The sequence below is a fragment of the Hipposideros armiger genome, unplaced genomic scaffold, assembly GCF_001890085.2.
Source record: "Hipposideros armiger isolate ML-2016 unplaced genomic scaffold, ASM189008v1 scaffold_1192, whole genome shotgun sequence".
In the NCBI taxonomy this organism is placed as follows: Eukaryota; Metazoa; Chordata; class Mammalia; order Chiroptera; family Hipposideridae; genus Hipposideros; species Hipposideros armiger.
The window spans coordinates 196,777-220,462 of NW_017732542.1; the positions used below are offsets into that span (position 1 = coordinate 196,777).

At 46.0% G+C, this 23,686-nt stretch overlaps 2 protein-coding genes across 3 annotated transcripts in view; one reads left to right on the forward strand and one right to left on the reverse strand.

Moving 5' to 3' along the window:
- ZNF174 (zinc finger protein 174) overlaps positions 1–10,851 on the reverse strand; it is a 32,519-nt gene extending 21,668 nt beyond the window's left edge. The window contains exons 1-3 of one of the 2 annotated variants that reach the window (XM_019632881.1): positions 9,573–10,798; positions 8,335–8,557; positions 4,197–5,236 (exon numbers count right to left, since the gene is read on the reverse strand). In XM_019632881.1, coding sequence (XP_019488426.1) covers positions 4,632–5,236; positions 8,335–8,557; positions 9,573–9,980 — 1,236 coding nt within the window. In that variant the 5' untranslated portion in view covers positions 9,981–10,798 and the 3' untranslated portion in view covers positions 4,197–4,631. Of the gene's footprint in view, positions 1–4,196; positions 5,237–8,334; positions 8,558–9,572 lie in introns of those variants that run through there. The other variant, XM_019632882.1, reaches the window with a different exon arrangement.
- A 171-nt stretch (positions 10,852–11,022) lies between these two features.
- LOC109376756 (zinc finger and SCAN domain-containing protein 32-like) lies at positions 11,023–23,615 on the forward strand. The gene is given in 8 exon segments (XM_019632860.1): positions 11,023–11,634; positions 13,348–13,910; positions 15,379–15,382; positions 19,336–19,422; positions 19,733–19,844; positions 19,846–20,071; positions 20,073–20,199; positions 20,950–23,615. Coding segments are annotated over 7 exon segments (1,854 nt in total). The 5' UTR covers positions 11,023–11,634; positions 13,348–13,460; the 3' UTR covers positions 21,798–23,615.
- Positions 23,616–23,686: the final 71 nt, after the last annotated feature.

The window sequence follows — 23,686 nt, forward strand, 5'->3', positions numbered from 1 at the left end:
GCGGTTCCTCTAGCTGGCTCTGCCCTTATCTGGTCCCAGACAAGTTTCTAGATGACTTTTGGAGAGGTTTGCCTCACACTTCTGTTTCACTGGCTATTCAGACATTGTGAATGTATTGGTCACGTTTACATTTTGGCAGGTGAAAGCTGCTTTAAAGAGATATATTGCAATTGTGCAGAAAGGTATATATTATAGCAGAATGGGAGAAAATATTTGCAAGTCATATATCTGAGGAAGACTTGACTCCAGAATATATAAAGGACTCTTACAACTTAACAATAAAAAGACAACCCAATATTTAAAAGGCAAAGGCTTGGAATAATATCCATTTCTCCAAAGATACCCAAATGGCCAGCAAACACATCATTAGTCATCAGGGAAATGTAAATCAAAACCACAATGAGACACTACTTCATATCCATTAGCATGGCTATGATCAAAAAGGCAGATAATAAGTATTGACAAGGATGTAGAGAAATTAGAACACTCACATCCTGTTGATGGGATATAAAATGAAGCAGAACCTGTGGAAAATAGTCTGTCAGTTCCTCAAAAGGCTAAACAGAGTCAACATTCCACCCAGAACTTCTACTCCTAGGTATATACCCAAGAAAAATGAAAACATATGTTCACAAAAAGCTTGTACACAAATGCTTGTAGCAGCAGCATTACTTGTAATAGCCAAAAAGTGGACTCAACCCAAATGTCCATCAACTGATGAATGGATAAACAAAACATGATCTATCCATACCATGAAATATTGTTCAGTCATAAAAAACATGAAGTACTGATACATGCTACAACATGGATGGAGCTTAAAAGACACTGCTGAGTAAAAGGAGAGAGGTCAAGGAGGTGTAGGGATGGGGAGTGACTGCTAATGATTTTCTTTTAGGCTATTGAGAATGCTCTAAAATTAGATTGCAGTGATGGTTGCACAACTTGGTGAATATGCTGTAATTATTGAACTGTACACTTTAAATGAATTTTATGGTATGTGAAATACATCTCAGTAAAACTGTAAGAAATTGCATTTTTGTTTTAGAAACATCTGGGGGAAATTTCAACACTGTCTATTGGATGGTATTTGGGAGTTATTGTTAATTTTGTTGGGAGTGATAATGGTATCATGGGATGGGTTTTACAAGTCCTTATCTGCTATAGATGGAAAATGCTTTTCAGAGAAATTCGTGAGGTCAAGACCCCCCACCTATATGCATGGATGCTTCTCCCCCTCTCCCTGTCTCCTTGGGGGTAACCAGAGAACCAAATTACCTAAGTAGGAGTCACCCCAATCCCACATGGGTTAAGTACAGGGAAAACCCAGAAAACGTGGTGAAACTTACAAGCTGCTCCATGGGTGAGGGCTGCACAAGAGGGGAGAAAGATTATTTTCTTATATGGGTTAGCTTATTGCAACCCATCAGGTCAGTGTTTTGTACTGAGGCCCTCTGGTGGAACGACACATGGGTGAGGGGGATGGAGGAGGGGGGAACCCTACATCTGAAGAACTGAGTATAGACCTGCATATATGGCTGAGCACCCAGGGACCTTCTTCCAGGCCTTCAAACCCAGGCACTCCTCATCTGGAGTTGAGCCTTATCTGCCAAACTGGGCTGGGGGAGGTGAGGGAGCATCACCTTTTGGAAATGAACGATATTCAGAGTGGTGATTTCATCACATTTATTCAAGGTCCACAGTTGAACAGGTACCCAAAAACATTAAGATTCAGCAATTATTAATTTTGTAATCAGAAGAGAGAAAACATATACACAGGTTCTTCAAAACATACCAACCAAACAAAGCTCTTATTTAAGAAAGAGTTCCTGTCCCAACTCTTATAAATAAGAAAAGTGGAAATCTATGTTTTTTCGCTTTTAGGAGAGATCTTTGATTAACCAAGTTGATTCAATAGATAGGTGTGGTTGACTGAATCACGGCCCCCCCAAAGGTGTCCACATCCTAACCCCTGGAACTCATGAATGTTACCTTATATGCAAAAGAGATTTTGTAGGTGTGATTAAGGATCTTGAGGTGTGGAGATTATCTTGGATTATCTAAGTGGACCCAATATAATCATAACGGTCCTTATAAGAGGGAGGCCAGCAGGTCAGAGTCAAAGGAGAAGGAGACTGGAGGGATGCAATTTGAACATGGAAGATGGGGCCACAAGTCAAGGAATACAAGCAGCCACTGGATGCTAAAAAAGGCAAGGAAACAGATTCATCCAAGAAATGTCAGAAGGAACTAGCCCCTGCTTACACTTTGATTTCAGCTCAGGGAAACTGATTTCAAACTTCTGTCCTCCTGGATGTTTGTGTTATTTTAAGCCACTAAGTTTGTGGTCATCGATAGGAAATTAATACAGACATAAATAAGATTAGGGAAGTTATTAAGAAACAACAGTGAAACTGGTATGGAAAAAGGAAGTGGGGCAAGATGGGAACTGAAATGAGAAATCAAGAGGCCCTGACCAGTGAGAGGCAGCGGACAGGAATGAGGTAAGGTGCAGGCCTAATGAAGAAAAACTCTTCTAATGTCCAGCATTGTTGGGAAAGGGACCGTGGATTAGAGTCTAAAGGGCCACCAAAAACTATGAGGAAAGCCACTGGACTTCCATTAAATCCATCTCTGCTCCAAAGAGGCTATCCATTGCACTCAACAGGCTGTCACCAGGATCTTAGATTCAGGCAGAAATGGGCCCTGAGGGTAAAGCAGGGGTCCTCGGCTCTTCAATTACCGACACCTATTTCTCTTGGCTGGGTGTGGGCTAAGCTCAAAAGCTAAAATGATGAAAAAACAAGATTCTTGTCCTTAAAGGTATTTTATAGTGTATGGTACAGTTCCCCAACCCTGGCACTACTGACATTTTGGACCAGATGACACTGTTGTGGGGTCCATGCTGTGCACTGTAGGACATTTAGCGGCACCCCTGGTCTCTACCCACTAGAGGCCAGGAGCTATCCTCCCTTCCCCCAAGTCATAACAACCAACAATATCCAGACATTGCTAAATGTCCTCTGGGGGGCAAATCTGCTCCCAGTTTGAGCACCACTGGTGAGCAGAGTGGAGCCAAGAGTGACACACCCTTAAGTCTAAGTCTGCCTAGAACTTGTCAGAGAAGACTTTGCAAAGCAGACAACTCTTGGGAGATGAGAAAGGGAGGAGGGAGTGAGAGGTGGCAGGTCCTAAGGGCAAAAGGAACAGTGTGTGCAAAGACCCAGAGGGTAGGGACACATGTGTGTGCACTTGTCCTTCTGCTGTAAGGAGGAACATGATGTTCTTGGGTGGGGGTGGGGGGTAGGTAAGAGAGGGGAGGTGACAGCACAGGCCATAGTCCTAAAACAACTAGCAGTGACTTGAGGATATTGATGCTTTAGAAAGAATGCTACCTACCCGTTTTCTGCTTGAGGTAGTGCACCCATCTACCAATGGAGATCAGCTGGCTTGCCCAGGGTGACTAAAAATTGTATACTGGTTGGGTTTTTGAGACAATGAAGGGATGGGAATAGATGACCTCTCAGGCTTAGTTCGAGGACTTTAACATTTTATATATTTTGTCATTTTTAGAAACTTCATTGAGGTTTAAAGTACATATCACACAATTAACTCATTTCAATGATTTTTAGTAAATGTACTGAAATAATCCAGTTTTACAACATTTTCATTGTGCCATTTTGTTATTCTTTAAGCTACTAGCCTAAGTGAGAGAGTAGTAAGGATTCCCTTTGACATCTCCTTAACAGTCTACATACACTACTCGCTTCTTGTTGTCGCTTTTCCCTATTGCTTGGGTGGTTGCAGCAGCTGTGTAGATTTTCTTTTCCTAAAACATAAGTGCTTTGATATAAAAAGATACCGCAAGGGCTGGCCGAGTGGCTCAGTTGGTTAAGAGCTTGCTCAAGAGTGCGAGTTTTGAGCAACAGTGGTTTGAGTCCCGGCCCGAGCTGAGCAGCCACTGAGCTGCCAACAGGTGGCAGGATGGCTCAGCTAAAAAAAATAAAAATAAATAAAAAGATACCTCAGTGTGTTGTGTGTGTGTGTGTCTATTTTGGTAAAAGCATTAATTACCTGGAAACCCTCTCCTCACACAAACATGCTCATACTCTCCCTTCTTGCATCCTTTGTTATGAACAGCCAGGAATTATAGGAAGAATATTAGAGGATTTATATTCCAATGAACTTTTGCCTTGAAATTCTTGTGGCTCACCCATCTTGATTAAGGAAATGTGTGCATGATAAAGATTGTCTGGTGTAACAGCAATGTATAACTGTATGTAGACTTTACCCTTAAGGTAAATTTACCCTCAAGGTAAATACAGCAGCTCGGGGAAGATTTAACACAAGGCGGGGGCACCTGCAGGGTCATCCTGATTCTCCCTCATTGGTTACACCCCACTGTATAGCAGAGACCCTAGTTCTCTTTCACCCAGTGCCCAGACCTGCCATTTCTTCACCCTGTCACCGTGCAACTTCATCTGGGACTCTTCACCAGTGAAATATGCACCATCATTCCTCAGGGACCTCTTGCTTTCCTTGTAAGTCACGCAGACAGTCTTTGTGATTTACATGCAAGGAGAAGAAGAAAGGCAAACACCTTCCTTCTGAACAGAAAGAACGAAGCCCTGCTTTCAGTCCCCATGGTGGAGCCTGTGATGCTGGTGAAGGTTTGAGCTCTGGCGAAAGCTTTTCCCACACTGGCCGCACTGGTACGGCTTCTCTCCTGTGTGGATCCGCTGATGCAGTTTCAGGGTTGACTGCCGCCCAAAGCAGTTTCCACACTCTCCACACGTGTAGGGCCTCTCCCCTGTGTGGACTCGCTTGTGTCTCTTCAGCTCTGAATTCCATGTGAAGCTTTTCCCACAGTCATCGCATTTGTAAGGTTTCTTTGCTGAGCGGTTGGGCTGGTGACCAAGACGTTGCAAACGATTGCTTAGGCTTCTTTTACTTCCTTTGCTTTTCTTCAGCTCTCTCAGTGGGTGACTTTTTAGGGGGCTGCTGATGTATTCCAATTCCCTGCAATGTCTCTGGTAGTGAGCAAATGGCTTTTGAGCATTTGGGGGGCTGACCTGCCTCCGTGACAACCGGGGGGGTTCACTCATATTTGCCCCTCTCGGTTCAGGACTCTGCAGACCATTCCCTTTGGATCTGCCAGATGACACTGCACATGGCTTTGCTCCTTTAGCCCCTTCCTGTTGTGGATTTTCCTTGTTCTCACTTTTCATTCTGGGGGCCTCTATAATTAGAAAGAATATGTTTCATTTTCTGAGCTTTGAGGAAAGAATCTCAGCAAACGTTATGAAATATACTGTAAGGTTTTTCAAAGTGTGGTCTTCCACTGGTAACTTGCACTAGACTCATCTGGGGCACTTGCCAAATCAGCAGGCTGCCCTTGCATCCCCATGGCCGCTGATGAGAATCTCTGGGGGTTAGGACCTGGAAATCTGTACAGTTAGAAGGCTCCTAGCGTGATTCTGATTTATATGTAAGTTAGGAACCAAGTTCTCCAACCCGCTCCCTCCTTCCTACCTTTAGGGAAAAGTGTAGGAAAGGAGAAATAGGGAAAAGCAAACCAATCAGGCCTGAGTATCAACTAAGGAACAAAATGAAGGAAGAGAGCTGGAATTTCAACACTGCAAATCTGCATGCTCTCACTTGGACACTGAATGACCACCATTATTTCTTCAAATAATGATAAATCTAGTGAATGTGGCATTTTCTTTCCTTACAAAGTTGACAGCATTTGTGTTTGGAAACTGGAATATGGGCTAGCCATGTATTCTAATTACACAAACTCTCCAACTTCTGACCACCAGGACTGAGGATCAGGATGGAAATGAGCTGGATGGCCTGTGGGCAAGTTGGAGGATGTAGAGTTGTGCTAGCCTATAGAATTCCTGCCATTCAGGCAGTGTGTGTGTGTGTATGTGTGTGTGTGTGCGTGCACTTTTCAATATGGCAGCCACTAGCCACATGTGGCTATTGAGTACTTGAAATGTGGCTAGTGTGACTGAGAAACTGAATTTTAAATTTTACTTACTTGTAATTAATTTAAATTCAGATTTAAATAAGTAGTCAACTGCTTTTCAACAAGGTTGTCAAAACAATTCAATGGAGAAAGAAAAGTCTTTTCAATAAATGGTGCTGGGACAACTGGATTCTCACATGCAAAAAAAATGAAGTTGGATCCCTACCTCAAAACATATATAAAAATTAATTCAAAATGGATGAAAGACCTAAATGTAAGAGCTAAACCAATCTCTCTTTAAATAAAAAATAGGTGCAAATCTTTGTGACTTTGAATTAAGCAATGGTATTTTAGATATGTCACCAAAAACACAAGGAAACCAAGAAAAAATAGATAAATTGAAGTTCATCAAAATTAAAAACATTTGTGCTTCAAAGAATACTATCAAGAAAGTAAAAAGACAACCCACAGAATAGGAGAAAATACTTGCACATTATATATAAGGGTCTAGGATTCAGAATATGTAAAGAACTATTACAACAAAAAGAATAACCCAATTTAAAAATGAGCAAAGGATCTGAATAGACATTTCTCCAACAAACATATACAATTGTCCAATAAGCACATGAAAAGATGCTCAACATCATTAGTCACTAGGGAAATAACTGAAAATCTCCATGAGATACTTCAAGCCTAATAGGATGGCTGTAATAAAAAAGACTGACAATAGTAAGTGTTAGCAAGGATGTAAAGAAGTTGGACTCCTCATAGGCTCTTGATGGGAATGTAAAATGGAGCAGACATTTTGGAAAACAGTCTGGCATTTCCTCAAAAGGTTAAACATAGAGTTACCATATAACCCAGCAATTCCACTCCATACCCAAGAGAAATGAAAACATAAACTCACAGAAAAATCTGTACATAAATATTCATAGCACTATGATTCATAATAGCCAAAAGTGGAAAACAACCCAAATTTCCACCGACTGATAATAAACAAAATGTCCATTAACAGAATATCATTTAGCCATGAAAAGGCTAAATGAAGTATTGACACATGCTACAATATGGATGAACCTTGAAAACATTATGTTTAGTGAAAGAAGCCAGTTGCAAAAGAGCACATATTGTATGATTCTGGACAATGAAATGTCCAGAATAGGCAAATCCAGAGGCAAAAAGTAAACAATGGTTGTCAGGAACTGAAGTGGGGGGTTGGAGGGTAACTGCTAATGGGTATGGGTTTCTTTTTGAGCTCATGAAAATATTCAGAAATTAGATAGTCGTGATGGTTACCCAAGTGTGTAAATATAGTAAACACCACTGAATTGTATCTACACTTTTAAAGGGTGGATTTTATAGTATGTGAATTATATCTCAAAAAATAAAACTTAAATAGCCGCATGTGTCTAATGGCAACTGTATTAGACAGTGCAGCTCTGAAAAAAGGCACTGTTGGATCTTAGGGATGAAAAGCATGAGACTCTATCCTCTCGGGGATCAAAATAAAGGAGGGGGAGACTGCACACAAACCCAGCTGCGCGTCTCCTAAGGCAGGAGAAGGGAGTGTGTGTGGTCTACTTTCTTCAGGACCATGAAGGCCATAGGTTACCCGCAGGACCTCAGCCAGAGTCACAATGCTTTTCTACTAGATGTGCAGTTCTTCTCCATTCCTGAGTTCTGAGAGTGATCAAACCAAAGTATTTCATTGAAGGTAGCAAATCTTAAGGAACCAAGGCTCCAGTCTTCCTACAACTCTCCTCTCTAACTTGACTGTATCCTGTATTCATAGCATCAAGACTGGCTAAAGTGTCACTGTCATTCAGTCTTAGCGATCAAAGTACTGTGTGGAGCAGGGCCAGCAATTACACTAGAATTGTACCAGAGACAGACAAGGAAGTAGACACAAAAGTTTAAAGCACAGATAATGTCACAGGAAGAAAAAGAGGCAGAAAATAATATGGAGTGGGGCTTTTTCTCTAATAAGCAGAACATTCTTTAGCCCCTTCTAAACATGGGACCATTTTAAACAAAACACAGCTACTGCTTGCATGGAAGTTCATCAGCGGTTATATTTGGATCTGTCTTCACTACAGGGAGCTCTGAAAGGGATACAAAAGTAGGCAGTAGAATAATCCTAGTATGCACTGGATTGTCAAATAGTCATAACAGAAAATAAAAACATACTTCTTATGTATAGTGTCACTGCCACTCTAATTAGTGAAATTTGGTAGGGAATAAAGATCTACTATTACACACAACATTAAAAAAAAAACCCAACACCTGTCTATGGCTTTTCAGAACCATGAATGCCTGATGGAGACAAAGGACTGATAAGAGGGAGAGAGGAGGCACAGAGTGTTTACCTGTCCCAGCCAACTTCGGGGCTGGTTCCAGGAGGAGTGGAGACTTTTGCCAATGATGGGGGCACAGCTGGTCCTGAGGTCCTGCCTGGGAAGGCTCCTCCAGACAGCTCTCCCTGGGATATCGCCTAGAAGTTTGCAGTTGAAAGTCTGGCAATTCCTGTTCTCCAAGCTGAGATCCAGTTTTTTCCAAGAGCACCTTCTGCCCCTGCATACAAACGGCCACCTAGGAATAAGCCCCATGCATTAGAGTGCAATTTGAGGGCTGACTGAGGGCAGCTTGACCTCTTGAGCTCCATAATGACCTGTTTACCCTGGGAATTGCTGATAATGACCTGGAGGTCAACTTTGCCAGAGACCACTGAAATTCTCAAAGGAAGCACAGGAAAGAATATGCAGACTGACCAGAACAAGGCTGCTTCAAATCAGCCAATACATCTTGAGTGGATGCCCCTAAAGCTTGGGCCTTTCTCAGGCCTGGAGTCAAAGTAATTAGAGAACTGGCACAAACATCAGGGTCAATCATGACACTGGCTCAGCAGATTCCCACTCTATACCCACCTGCCTACATACTTCTGCTGCAAACTTCTCTATAGGACTGGGAAGCAGTATGGTGGGGACCATTAAAAAACACCTTTATCTAATAAATTGTTCTGTCTAAGGCTCTCCTGGTAAGGAGATCTCAGTAGTTGTAGGGCTCTAAGAGAACTGCCCCAACCCTGTTTCCTGCTTCCATTCCCCAAAGCACATGGATGTTTGCCTCCTGCCTAGGCCAAGACTAGGGTCCGAGGGGGGGGGAGGGGTGGGAAGGAGTACTAGCCAATTGAGCTGTGACATCTTGATCCAAAGACAATATGCAAGGCACTTCACTGGAACAGGTCCAATGAAGTTCTTCACAAATCAAATTTCTACCCCAAAGGATGACACTGTCTGCTAAGAATCCCAATTGTAGGAAAACTTTAAAACGAATGAGGGGGAGATCTGTCAGCAAAGATTCAAGAACCTTACTTGATCCTCTACTTCCTCACTGGAGAGCCAGTGGCTGCGTTTTCTAAAAACTTGGGACATCTTGGGGGTGGGGGGTGGTTGGGTGAGGAGTATTCCCAAATAGAGGCCAGAAGACATGTTTGAAGCTATCTGGTCCATTTCTGAACTCTGTCTAACTAGGGAGGGATCCAGAGACCAAACACTATCCAAGTGAAAAAGAAATCCTGAGGACCACGAGAGAAGACCCTCCTTACCCATTGCTTTGGTCTCTTGGCTGCTCTGTGAAAATCTTCCACCAGGGTCACCATCTCCTTGCTGCTCATTGGACATCGATGCCTGACCCGACACTGGATTTCTGGTGGCAGGATGTTCAGAAACTGCTCCAGCACCAGCAGCTCCAAAATCTGCTCCTTAGTGTGGACCTCAGGCTGCAGCCACTGCTGGCAGAGCTGTCGGAGCCGGGAGAGTGCCTCTTGGGGTCCAGACACCTCTTGATAACAAAACCGTCTAAAGCTCTGGCGGGAGAGCTCAGGATCCGGCCAGTCTTTTGGCAAAGCCGGCCCCCGTTTCTCTTCTAGCTTTGTTATGATGTGTCTCTCTTGCTTGGAGGAAGCCTGAATGTGGGACTGCGAGCTCAATGTTATCTCCATCTTAGCCGCCATTTTGGGGCTCAGGAGACAGCTCCTCTCTCCTTGTAAACAGCTCAAGCCTGAGGGATCATGGTCCTGGAGTCTTTCTGAATGCCAGAAAGATGCTAGAAACGAAGCTCCTCTAGGATGTTGAAGAGGACAGGATGCAGTCAGGGCCTTCTCCTTCACTAGCCGTGACCCCAAACTCCTGAAGACAACACAATCGCTGGGAGTGGGAAGAGTCTGTCTTTCCGCCAGTGTCTAGAACTGTCTTGCGAAGGAGAAATGTCATAACGTCCTAAAAGGCAACTGGGGAGAATACTGCTTTTCTTTCAGTAATAAGCACACGGGGTCTCAGAAGAAATGCTCAATATGACCTAAGAGGCTGACATGAATCCCTAGGAAAAGTTCAAGTTGTCAGACAGGTCGCCTGCACCAACTCTCCCGCATCCTGGTAGGGCCGACCTCCAGCATCTTGCCGGGGGGCCACAGGGCGAGTCCAGGCAGGTCGCGGGGCACGCCGAGGGTTGGAAGTTAGCGGAAGCCTCCTGCTCACGAGAGAGGTAGACCACGGCACCGAGTCATCTCGCTCCCGAGGATCCGCAGGCCCAGCCGCTCCGGCCTCCGAGGGCGCCCGGTTCGGGCCCTGCGCCTCAGCTGGCCTGGGACTTGTCGAAGCTCCGGCACTCCGGCGCGCAGCTCAGCTTCGTTGCCGGGTACGAGCCCCAGCTGGCGCCTGGAATGCAACGACGCCAACAACCCGTCACCCAGCTCCCACCTGCAGCGGACTCACCTCTCTAGGGACCATGGAACCGGAACCCAGGACCCAGGGCCGGAGGCGGAGCAGAAGCCTTCTTGTCGCGGACACTCCCACTGGCTGCCGAGGAGCTACGCCACGGAAGAGCCCGCCTCCTCCCCAAAGCGATTGGCTCCTCGAGTTCATTCTCTCTCATATATTGACTGTGGGACCTGTCAATATTGGCAAGGAACCCGCCCTGCTGTCGTAGTGCATCCTGGGAATAGTAGTCCGGTGGCACGGCTTGCGAGCATGCGCAGTGGGCGGACTAGGGCCAAGGCTCATGATGCTGTCTTCCGGCCAGGCTGCCGAGTGAGTTTGGGGAGTTGCTAGTGTCTAGTGAGTGCTTTGTTTGCTCCTGTTAGGGAGTTCGCGTCTGGGTACCACACCGGCCTGGGGGCGTCTTGCCGCCGAGAGTCTTGTCTGGCGGTTGGGCCACGCCCGGACGCCCCTTGTATGTTTCGCGGTCACTTTCCTGCGCGCTGGTGCCCTTGACGTACACGAGCCGGCCAGGCCGGGTTCCAATCTCTGTGCCGGAGCCCAGACTGCCTCTGGCCTGTGACTCTGCTCCTGTCATCTCTGTCTCGCTGAAGCCGAAGCTTGCGGATGTTTTCCTACATCACACTTCAGCCACAATATCTATCTAAACTTTAGCACCGAGTAGCCACTAGGAGTACTCAGTGCATCTTTGCGGAGTGAAAGTGAATCAGTCCTAATCCCAATTCTCATCCTGCTCTCCCTGAGTGGATCATCGTCAGAGGGAAACACGTTTTTGAGAGACCAGAATTTTAAAATTAAGTATGAATGGGATGTCAGGGATCCAGAGGACTGCCGGCTCCGCCTTCTGCGTGAAACTTGTATAGCATTTATTAAATTCTTCATCCAGATAAGGTGTGTTGACGAAAAATATCCAGCCTAAGAGAAAATTTATAAGAGTTTATTTGAGCCAAACTGTCGACAATTGCCGGGAAGCAAAATCTCAACGGATTGAGAAAATGCTCTGCAAAGTGGCGGTTTGCAGCTTATTTTATACATAAAATTAAAGGAGGAAGGGGCCGGGTGAGTGACTCAGTTGGTTAAGATCTCGCTCAAGAGTTTGAGCTCTGAGCAACAGTGGTTCGAGTCCCGGCCCGAGCTGAGCAGCCGCTGAGCTGCCAACAGGTGGCAGGATGGCTCAGCTTAATAGTAAAAAAAAAAAAATTAAAGGAGGAAGGATACATGAAATCCACTGGTGACAGATTAAGGGGGTGGGAGAGAGCAAAGCAGGGAAAGCTCTGGGATTGGATAAAAGTAATTTGGAGAGGCAGGTACTTCTTTTACATAGCTGGGTACAAGATAGCTAACAGTTAGCTTTTTACAGCACAGAGGGATGGTAATCAGGAGATAACAAGGAATTTAGCAGTTTCCAGCTGTGGTCCAGGAAAAGGATTATTGACATTCCTAAAATGTTATCTTAGGTGCAGAAAAACAGAGACTCACTGAAAAGGCACAGACCAACTTTATGAAGGAAGCTAAAGATGTTATGAAAATTTTTTTTATGCTCACACCATCTTATGTGGTTATTTTCAGTCTCCTGAGCTTGTCAGTCAGGTTTAGCCTGTGGCCCCTTTTCCGTCCACATGTGCAAGGCAAGGGGTAAAGTTTCTAGACCTGGCCTTGCTACTGAGAAGCTATGTTATGTAGATGCTCCAGTTTTTGTTTAAAAAGGACTGCTAACAACAATACCTTTGATTCCTCTATCTCTAGGCCCTCCTGCCATACTGAAATATAAAAAGAATATAAATAAAGGCAGTTCAAGTTCTTTGGAAGAAAGGCAACCTGAATCCATTTTTTTAAAAAACTAATCTTTCACTCCCATAAACAGGCTTATCCCTTTGGTGAGTGGGGTAGTTGCAAATAGCTCCAGTCTTGCACCCTCCCAATATAACAATTCCCAGAAAATTTGGAACTTCTCCCATCCCACCTGTATGTAAAATCAGAGGATTTTGACAGGCCCAGCCTTTCTCTGATGCCCATTCCTGGGGTAGGGAGAAGGGTACTGTAATGAATAGCCCCACCAGAGCCAATGGAATAGAGAGGGGCTCTTTCAAAAAGGAAGATGTTGCTATCAGAAGTGGGGAAGGAATGTTGGGGGGAAAGGATACAGCAAACCAGAATAATCATTTGGCATCCATATTGTGTGTATGGTGGTGGTGGTAGGGAAGAGGGTGTCATAGTGATGAAGAGGTTACTCAGAGGCACTCACACTATTATCTCCTTAAGAGAAGGTGGCAACTGGGAAGATGGGGCCAGGCTTCTTGAGGGTAGGGGAGAACAGGAACAAGACACAGGCATGTGGGAACACGAGAAGGAATAGCTGGACTACACTGTGAGGAGTAGTTTGGGGAATTCATTAACAGACAAATCTGGCTGGGGAGAAAACTATATTTTTTGATATTTCTAGTGCTTTGGGTCCTTGGATTGCAGAGGGAGTAAAGGAAAATGATAGACATAAATCACAAGAAGCAGAGGGAATGAATATGGGACAGTTTTATGCTGTCTTTCCATTCTCCCTTTTCAACCATGAGTCTGTACATCTATGTACTTTTATGTCTCTGATTCCAGAAAGACATTGCTTTCACTGGTATCCGGGAGAACCGCTTCCTAGTGATAGGAAAAGAGATGGAATCTGATCCTGAGGGTGGAAGTGGCAACCAGTAAGCCAGTTCGTGAAGCGAATGATGGCTGCAACAAGGGGTCCCCAGGGACAGCCATCCTCAAGCAAGAACTCAACACAAGGACAGAAATCAGCCCTTCGTTGCATCAGCCCTGACTATGAAGCTTCCTGCCAGCGCTTCTGGCAGTTCTGCTGCCAGGAGGTAGCTGGCCCCCATGAAGCTTTTAGCACACTCTGGGAACTCTGTTGTCAGTGGCTGAGGCCTAAGACACACTCAAAAGAGCAAATCCTGGAGCTGCTGCTTTTGGAGCAGTTCCTCACCATCTTGCCAGAGGAGATCCAGACCTGGGTGAGGAAGCAGCATCCAGAAAATGGTGAAGCAGCTGTGGCCCTGGTTGAGAATGTACAGAGAGTACCTGGGCAACAGGTGAGAAAAGAAAATAAGAACCTGTGGTTCTGGTTATCAAGAAGTTGGGGTGGACAAAAAAGAAAAAAACAAAACAATAAAAATAAAGATAGGGGCCAGCCGAGTGGCTCAGTTGGTTAAGAGTTGGCTTGGGAGTGCAAGCTCTGAGCAGCGGTGCCGCTGGTTCGGTTCCCACATGGGCCAGTGATGCCGCGCCCTCTACAGCTAAGATGGTGAACAACAGCTGGACCTGGAGCTGGGCTGCTGTGAGTGGCTGGCGACGGCGATGGCTGCAGCCCCTGCTGCAGTGGGCTGCTGTGAGCTACCTTGAGTGGTCGGGGCTAGTGTGAGTGGCCGGCAGCCAGCAAGAGCTGCTGTGAGCTGCCATGAGCCGCCATAAGCTGCTGTGAGCGGCTGTCCAATGGCTGGCAACCAACTGCCTCAGCCGGGAGGAGCACAATGATCACAATACCAACATGGGCCAGTGAAGCAATGTCCTCCACAACTAGACTGAAGAACAAAAGAACAGCAACTTGTCTATTCCTTTTCCCCAATTCCCCAAAGCTATTCCCCTTCCCCAATTCCCCAATAAAATCTTAAAAATAAAATGAAAAATAAAAATAAGGAGGTTGGGGTGAGGAGCACAGCAAACCAGTTAACAGAGAGGCGCTTAGTTGAGAAATGCACACTAGCCCGCTGCCACCCACCAGAAAGTACTACCTATCTTTATCGTGCATTCCATGGAGGAAACATAATAAGCAAATGAATAAAGATACTTTCAGATACGTGCTCTGAAGGAATGAGCAAGGTGACCTAATAGACATGACTGTGGGGGGAGATAGGGAGTGGGGCAAGGCCCCTCTGAGGGGACATTTGAGCTGAGGTGTGAGGGAGGAGAAGGAGCTTGTGTCAAGAGCTGAGAGGACAGCAGTCCAGGCAGAGGGCACAGCACACTTGAGCTGCAGCTGGCTGAGGACTTAACGTGTTTGGCAAACGAGGGAGGGTTTGTGGCTAGAGCTTCAGAATCAAGAAGAGTGGTATGAGAGGTGGTGAGAGAGGAAGACAGGAGCACGTTGTGCTGGGCCTTTCAGGCTGTGAAGGAGTTTGGATTTTATTCTACATGCAGTAGGAAGCCACTGAAGAGTATTAAGAGAGATGGATGTGGTCTTACATTTTTAAAAGATCTACTGGATTCTATGTAAAGAGAAAATGAATTAGAGGGTCCAGCAACAGAGAGGATGCAGGGCAGCCAGTTCAGAGGCGATGACAGCAGTCAGTCCAGACAGGACAGTGTCGTGACCAGGCTGGAGGGTGCTGAGGTGGAAAGCACATGGCTCCTGGTCTTGTAGTTTATCATACACCCAAGTAGTGCTTCTCAAAGGGCAGTGCCATTTCTTGGCTGAGGGAATGAAAACATATCGTATCTTAGCGGATTCAAATTGCAACACTATCCACTGGGTTCTGTGCTCTGGGCCGCTGAGAACCCAGATAAGCTGTAGTTGACATGTTTTGTCTCTTGAAATTCCCATTTCACCTCACACTCACTCTCACTCTGAAACTCAACCTTTCCCAGAGAGGTGAGAAAGACTTTTAGGTGGTCCAGTGAGCTTGTCTTGGGTTAACTGCTTATTCTGTCCACACTGACGTCATCACATGGCTGCCTCCCAACCCAACCCTTCCCTCAGAGGCCTGACCTCCCTTGCCTTTCTTTGCCCCTGACCTGATGACTGTGGTCCTGTCTTTGCCCCACCCCAGGCTGGAGTGGTGCTATTTTATCGGTAGCATCAGACCCGATGTTGTTACAGGGGCCGGTCACGTCTGAAGACAGCTGTATCCCTCTATCAAGAAGGACGGACTCACCTTGGGCCTGCACAGAGGGCCCTATACAGGGGTGTTTTACAGAAGGATGACAGAAATGTCTCACTAGGTAAACATCTGCATTCCCCTCTAGGTCCAGAGCAGATATGTTCAGCTGTTCAGAGAGAGAGAGTGTGTGTGAAAGAATCCAAGAAGGAAGGAGACAGACAGAGGTAGTGGGGACCCAGTTAAGTACAGGGAAAGAAGGAAATAAACAGGAAAATACTGAGAGTAGATAAGAGACACAGAGAAAAGAAGACACAGAGAAAGAAAGCCCCAGAGAGAGAGACACAGGAAGGAAGTCAGAGAGAAGGGAACAGACTGAAAGAAAAGGAAAGCAAGGGAATCAGAGGGCTTATGACAAGTATGGATAGCATGCATGTGTGAGAGTGAGCAAGAATAAGGGAGGGGGCGTGAGACTGACAGCAGTGGGGACAGAGGGTGTGGGGAGGTCAGGAGCAAGAAGGGGAGGGAAAACAGAGACAGCAAGGAAACACAGCAGGAGACAGACAGCAGCCAGTGAAGTACAGACTGTGCAATGAACAGGTGAGAGATGAATGAACACGGCTCACACACAGCTGTGATGTCCTGAGAGGCAGGATTAAAAAAACAAAGCAACCCAACTGTGATAGTGCACGTCCATGCCCAGGCCCCTCAGAGGCACCAAGTGCCCTTTTTCAATCTCAGGACTGAGCTCAGCCTTTCTCAATTCAGTTCTGCCCCACCTGGGCTGGTCCTCCTTAGGGGAGCCTCCTTCTGACCATCAGATTCAGAGACAGATGCTCTGCAGCTCGCAGGGGCCTGGATGTCTCCTCCCTACTTCTTCACATGCAGGGTTTCCCATTCATGGTCCAAACGTCATCTCTGGGCTGGAACAGAGAAAACACACAGGGACCCCAGATATTCACCGCTGCAGAGCGAAAAAAGTTCTAAGAGTTCCACAAGTGAGACTGGAGTGGAAGCCCATGAAACGCCAGAAATGGGGGAAGAAAAAATCAAGGGTGACGCAAAACAGCGAGACTTGGGGGATAGGCAAGGGGCAGGCACACCCTTGGCTGCTGATGAAACCAGGACTTCCCTGTCTGTTCTCAGCGAGCCTCGGTTTTATGAGAAACTCCAGGTGCACAAGCAGAGCAGTCAGCTGTACAGGGAAGTCGCTGAGCTCTTGTACGAACATTTCCATCGGACTCTGAAGCAGAGTCAAACCAAGTTCAGAAGCTTCCAGGCCAGTTGCTGTCGAGAGAGACGAGGCTGCAGCCCAGAGCCCTCTGCCTCTCAGGAGGAGACGGAAGCTCTGCTGGCCTCACAGGGCTCCTCTACTTCTCCTAGGAGCTCAGCAGACAGGACTGTAAAGGCCAAAGGGCCAAGCCAAGGCTCATGGAAGCGGAAAGAGGTGATATGAGAGGAAACAGTGGAGGACTCAGACAGCCATGAATCTGACAGCAAGCAGTGAGTCCAGGAAAACGGAAGCCCCGGCACCTACAGCCTGCTCCAGAGCCCCGTGGCCAAGGACCTCTCTGCACATGTGTCCTGGTGCTGGTTACCTATCAACAACCCCCCCCCCCAACAATGGGCCTTGCCTTCCAGCTATAAATTGAGGATGGTTCCTGCTCCCTCACTTTTGAGGGCACGTTGGGATAAAAGCTGGGGTGGATACCCAACATAAAGCCATTCATTTGGAACATGCAGTTTACATATAGAGAAAAGTTGCACCTGAACACTTATGTTGTCTGGTAACCCAGGGGATTTTGTTGTGAGTTGTGAAATTGGAAAGCCAAAGCCAGGTATGTTCTGTGACCAAAGTAGTGAATTGTGGGAGTAGATGTTAGATCTCGATTGGTCAATGGAACATAAAAGAATGAAGGCGATGCTGCCCTGGGGAATGAGTACTGTATTCTCTGCAAGGTGGGTGATGTCCTAGCAGGTGCCGCTGTGTGAATTCAAAAGGTTGTCATTAGTCCAGGAATCAGGTTCCCTTAGAGCTGCAGGGTAATGGGGCAGAATAAGAGTGATCAGTGCGGGGGCAGAGGGTGGGGTGCCATTTTCGTTTGGGTTGTCAGAGTAGTGTTCACTGAGAAAATGACATTTGAGGGCCGGCCGAGTGGCGCGATGGTTAAGAACTGGCTTGGGACGCCAGAGGGCCCCGGTTCAGATCCCACATATGAGGGCCAGTGACACTGCCCTCCACAGCTAAGATGCTGAACAACAGCTCAACCTGGAGCTGGGCTGCTGTGAGTCGCCGGCGATGGCATAGGCTGCAGCCCCTGCTGCAGTGGGTTGCCATGGGCTACCGTGTGTAGCCAGCAGCCAGCATGAGCGGCCAGCAGCCGCAGTGAACGGCCGTCCAGAAGCCGGTGACTGATCTGCCTCGCCCGGGAAGAGCGCAATGATGGTGCCAACTTGGGCCAGTGAAGCAATGTCCTCCACAACTAGACTGAAGAACAAAAGGACAGCAACTTGTCTGTTCCCCTTCCCCCAATTTCCCAGCGCTGTTCTCATCCCCCAATTCCCCAATTAAAAAAAAGAATCTAAAAAAAAAGAGAAAATGACATTTGAACAAAGACTTGAAGGAGAAGGAAGGAGCCTCTGGGGGAAGAGTGTTAACAAAGGGAATAGCCAGTGCAGAGGCTCTGAGGCCAGGGTGAGGCTGGGCAAGAAGGCCAGTGTGATTTGCAGATTGCAAGGATGAGAGTAATAAACGAGATTCATGAGCCAGATCATATAGGGCAATAGTATTGGAAGTGACGTCAACTGAAATGGAGAGTAAGCATTTAAAAATGTTTATAGCACTTTAACATTGCTGCACGATCCAACTGCATTTTTACTGTATTTTTAAAAACACAAAAACCTGGTTTTTCAGAGATAATTCGAGAATCACTAAGATAGGGCCTTGAGGCCCTACATGAAGGACTCTATAAGAAGTTTGACTTTCTGAGTTATAAGGAGTAACCTCACAGAGTTCTGAGCAGAGGAACGGTTTCAAAATGATCGGTTTGACTATTTCCATTACCTTGGCACTGAACTCTACTTAAACATTTGTTTGTCTCCTGTTTGCTACAGAGACTTGTATAGGACTGGCCTCCTTGGAGGCAGGATCCGTGTCATTACTGGTGTTTGCATTTCCCACAAAAGAGCACAGTAGGCATTCGATATATGTTAGTTGAATTGAATGAACAAGGACAAGGACAATTTTGACTGGGTTGAGAACAGACTGTAGGAGGCAAAGAGTGGAATCAAGAAGACCAAGGAGGCAGGTACGGCATGGCCCAGGCATGAGATGATGGTGGCTCAGAGCAGATTGGAGTACAGGGGCTGATGAGAGGAGGCCGGGTGCTTTTCAGAACATTGCAACTAGATATAATCAGGATGCATTTGCTAGGACAGCTCTGGACAAACGAGTCCTTACCAACCGGCCCAGATGGGTACACCTTGAGCCCTAGCTGAGTGTAGATGGGTGGGCTGAGGGTTCTCGAGTCACCAGCCAGCCTGAACTGCTCTACTCAGTCTTTTACTGCTTGTTCTGATTTCGGGATAGTAACTGCAGTAATGTAGTTTCTTGCTTCTACAAAGATGACAGGATGTAACAGATGGAGATGAGTAGACCAGAGGTACCCAGGCATCAGAGGTGGGAGTAGGCAGAAGTCTCCTATAACCAGCTTTTCTCGCCTCTCAGTCTTCGCTTCCCTGCACATCTCCCCTGTTCACCACTTTCTCTTATGTGGCCTAATGCCCTCAGGGATTTGCACCAGTATGGAGACAGGTGAGCACTGCCCTTATCGTGAGTCATCTCTCAGGGGGAATGCGTGGGATTCAGGATAATTATAGAGAAATACAAATGGCAGTGTCAGGAAGGAGTCTACACTCCTCAGCTGAAGAGGATGTCACGGCTACTACACTGAAAGTTTCTGTTTTAGGAAAAAAGCCCACAGTGAGATACCTTCCAGGATTGATGGCAGCCAGTTGTGGCATAGTTTGAGAAACTAGGATGTAACATGTTGGGCTGCTAAAACCCTGCACTACAGTATCTGGTCTTCCCTGAGCCGATCATTGTGTTCTTTGTTCCCTGGCAGCACGTGTGCTGTGGGGCTATGAGGAGACCGAGATGCTCCTAGTCATTGTCAGTAATTCTCAATTTCATGAAAAAGTCCAGACCCGTCAGCAGAGCAGCCAAATCTACAGAACAACTCCAGCCGCAGGGCTTTCTGCGGACCCCAGAGCAGTGTCGCATGAAGTTCAAAGGCTCATGGTCAGGTTACTGCGAAGTCAGGAGAGACCAAGTACCGGAGCCTTGTATCTTTTATGAGGATATGGATGCCCTTTCAAGCTCCTCTTCACCTCCTGGGACAATCGATCCTACTCCTGACCAAGAGGGAAGTGACATGGGATCTGGAGAGCAGAGTCAGCAGAACAGGGCGCCCCTCACAGGTGGAAGAAGCTGCCACTGGGGATGGTGCAGCTGGAGATGAAAAGGATATCACGTATCCTGGCCAGGAGGTTAGAGGAGCTGACCTGCCCGTCCTGTTCCCAAACAGACTTGGCTCTGATGGTCAAAGGATGGGAAAGCCCACATGCAGGCCTTAGTCTAGCAATCAAGAGGGAGCCGTGTCTGCTCTTGGCCTCGTCATCAACTTAATGAATGACCTTATTATATAGGCCAAGGAGTTTTGGTTTTCATGGAGCTTAAGAATTATTTCCCTTGAACTTTAAAGCCACAATTTTGCATTTACCAGACTCGTTCACAGAATACATGTCATTTTTTTCCCCCATGGAATTCCACTTAATGTGCGTCTTTAGATTGCCAGTTAGGCCTCCAGCCCAGACTCTCCCCACTTTCCTCTCTCTCTGCCACTGATCATCCTTTCATAACCAAAGCCGCCACTTGCCAGATACTCAGAAACTTGCTTTCTTCTTGTTTGAGCTGCCCAGTCTCAGGGTGGCCTTTTATGATTCTGCTCCCGGAAAGTAGGCCATTCAAAAATTGAGACTATACCTACAGACAGATTGACAGTTGACACAGAGCTTAACTCTTTGCTTCCATTTTGTCATTGTGTTAAAATATCCAAAAAGAAACGGACTAGGAAAAAAAGTAGATTATGTATGGTATAGTTACCTGTGATCACAAATTTGGAGCTGAAAAGGATTACAATTGGAAAATCAAATTTAGGCTTTTAATTAGAAGACTGAATCATGTGAAGAAGTTTAATTTCTTTATGGTAGTTTAATTGTAAGTCATTCCTGATTCCATTGTTTTCCTTCTCCACAGTCCAATATAATTTTATTCTTTCAGGTTTTGAGATCAAGAATGGGATTAAAAAAGAGAATCCAAAATAGGATGATTCAGAAGAAGTGAACAAGCCTTTACAGAGAAAGTCTAGTGGAGAAGTTTTCTGGCACTCTAAGCTCAAAACAGGCTGGGAGGGTGAGCTAGTGTCAAGACGACAACGTAGACATTTTTCAGGGGAGAGTGAGGAAAGAATCCAATTCCAGGATAGGATGAGTCACTAGAGTCTTCGGAATGAGGAACAGCCTTGGACACATCCCTTGTGTGGAAGAAACTGCTCTCAGAGCTCTCACTGCTCTCACCACCAGCCAGTCCCCGAACTAGAAAAGGCTTGTAAATGTCATGCATGTGGGAAAAACTTTAGCCAAGGTTCTTACCTTGTTTGGCATCAGAGAATCCACACAGGAGAGAAGCCTCACAAGTGCAGTGAATGTGGGAAAGGCTTCAGTGTGCGCTCCAACCTCACTACCCACCTAAGGACTCACACAGGGGAGAGACCCTACCAGTGTGGGGAATGTGGGAAAAGCTTCAACCAGCGCTCCAGCCTCATTGTACACCAGAGGGCTCACACGAGGGAGAAGCCCTATCAGTGCACTGGGAAGAGATTCAATAACAGTTCCCAGTTTAGCTCGCACCAGAGGGTTCACACCAGGGAGAGCCCGTACAAGTGTGCGCAGTGTGGGAAAAGCTTCAATAACAGCTCCCACTTCAGTGCCCGCCAGAAAACCCACATTGGGGGAAAGCCTTACAAGTGCTCTCAGTGTGAGAAAAGCTTTACTAAGAACTCTGCCCTTATCCGCCATCAGGAGGTACACATAGAAGAGATACATCATAGGAAGGAAGAAATGTGCTGAGTGTGCAGAAACTGAACATATCAATTTCAACATGTGTTTCTTAGAGCTTCTGCTGTGGAGAGTGATACTAGCCAATCCCTGGATTAGCTATTGACAACTGGATCTCAAGAACCATATCCAGGAAGAGGAATTAGCCTAAAAATACTCTAAATCAGCCTAAAAACCCTCTTTCCATCTCTGCCTATGGTTCAAGTCCTACAGCGGTTTTCTATCTTGCTTTGAAGGAGAGAACGCTATAGGACCATTAGTCCTGCCAGGAAACTACAGTATCCTTGTTCTGAACAGAGAACAGGTGACTAGTGGCCTGAGAACTCTTTCTGGGCAACATCAGAGAATAAATTCTCCCCTTTCATGGGGAGCACATCTAGAAGTTTAACAACCTGGATCTATTCTAAACCAATAATTGAACTCTGGGACCTACTGTTACCTCCAAATCAGATAAAATTCTGTAACCAACCACCACCAGAAAGGGAACAAAGGAAAGAAAGGATAGGTTAAATCACTGGATAATACTAAATCTAAGTGACTTAAGACTTAATCTTAGAGGAAGCATAACATCTAGTTTGATCTTTGTAAGATTTCTCATCTTACCATCACTCCATCCCAGTTCCAGGTTTCTAGTCTCTTACAGAAAACTGTTTCCACAAATTTATAAGAATCGCTATTTCTAATGAGAATAAAGGTGTTTCTCTCTCTACTTCCTTGGCCTTTGTAATTTTCTCAAGCAGAAGCTTAACACTCATGTAGAAGCCTGCAGGGTCCTGAAGAGGATCTAAGGCTAGAACCTGCTTCAGGGCACTAGGACATGCCAAGAAGGAATAAGGGGCAGGAAATGGGGAGAGGAGTAACTGAACTGGGCAAGAAAGGTTTGAGCTATCACTGAGAAGGAAGATCACAAGGCATAAGGAAAGTAAAGGGCCTACTGGAGGCTATAACTAGGTGAAAGGCGGGGTAAGTGTGAGGAACCCTAAAAGACAACGTTAAAATGTACTGATCTGGAACAAAGCATCAGTATTTAAGCTTTTGCAAAATCTTCATGGATAAAAAGTACTAAAATATGGGTACATATTTTCCATGTATATCGACCAGTGAAAGTCAATATACATGCTAAGGCAGTGGAGATGCTCAATGAGGCCTCCCTAGCAGGCTTCTCCCACACCTGGGTCGGCTGTAGCCAAGGAAACTGGAATGCAACTGCATTTTTAGGTTGCCTCCACCTCTAAATGTTTTATTCTCCAGTCTGATGTGAAGAAAAGTCACAAGTACTAGAGCTCGCAACACTTGCCTGTCTGTTACTCTGGATGGTCTGGAGTAGACAGGTAAGAATTGGAGAATACATTCATTTAGGAAATATTTGATTGCCTGTAATATACCAGGTATTGTAGGAGCTAGATACAAACCAGTGAACAAAGTATGCACTGTATCTTCCTGAACAATCCTCATTGGACCCCTCAGAAATACCAGTGCTAGTCAGGCAGCACCACCTGGCCAACAATCCCCTAAAATCTGAATGCCAGCTCTGCAGGGCCTCTCTTCTAAGCTTTGAAGTTCTGGTCAATGTTTCCTCCCAACCCCATGTGTGGTACCTGCTTCCTAGTTATGATCTCTGTTGCCTTAGTGTTTATCTCCCATTGCCTAATGAAGCCTAATACTACATTACCCTCTTGAGAATGAAACTGAAGTAGGTTTTACAAAAGTTAACACCCACAAGTCTATAGACTTCCTCAAATGTGTAACATTACCTGCTTGGTTGGGTTCAGCCATTCAGATATGCATTAAAAAGGCAGGTTTTGGGCCGGCCGAGTGGCGTGATGGTTAAGAACTGGCTTGGGATGCCAGAGGGCCCCGGTTCGGATCCCACATATGAGGGCCAGTGACACTGCCCTCTG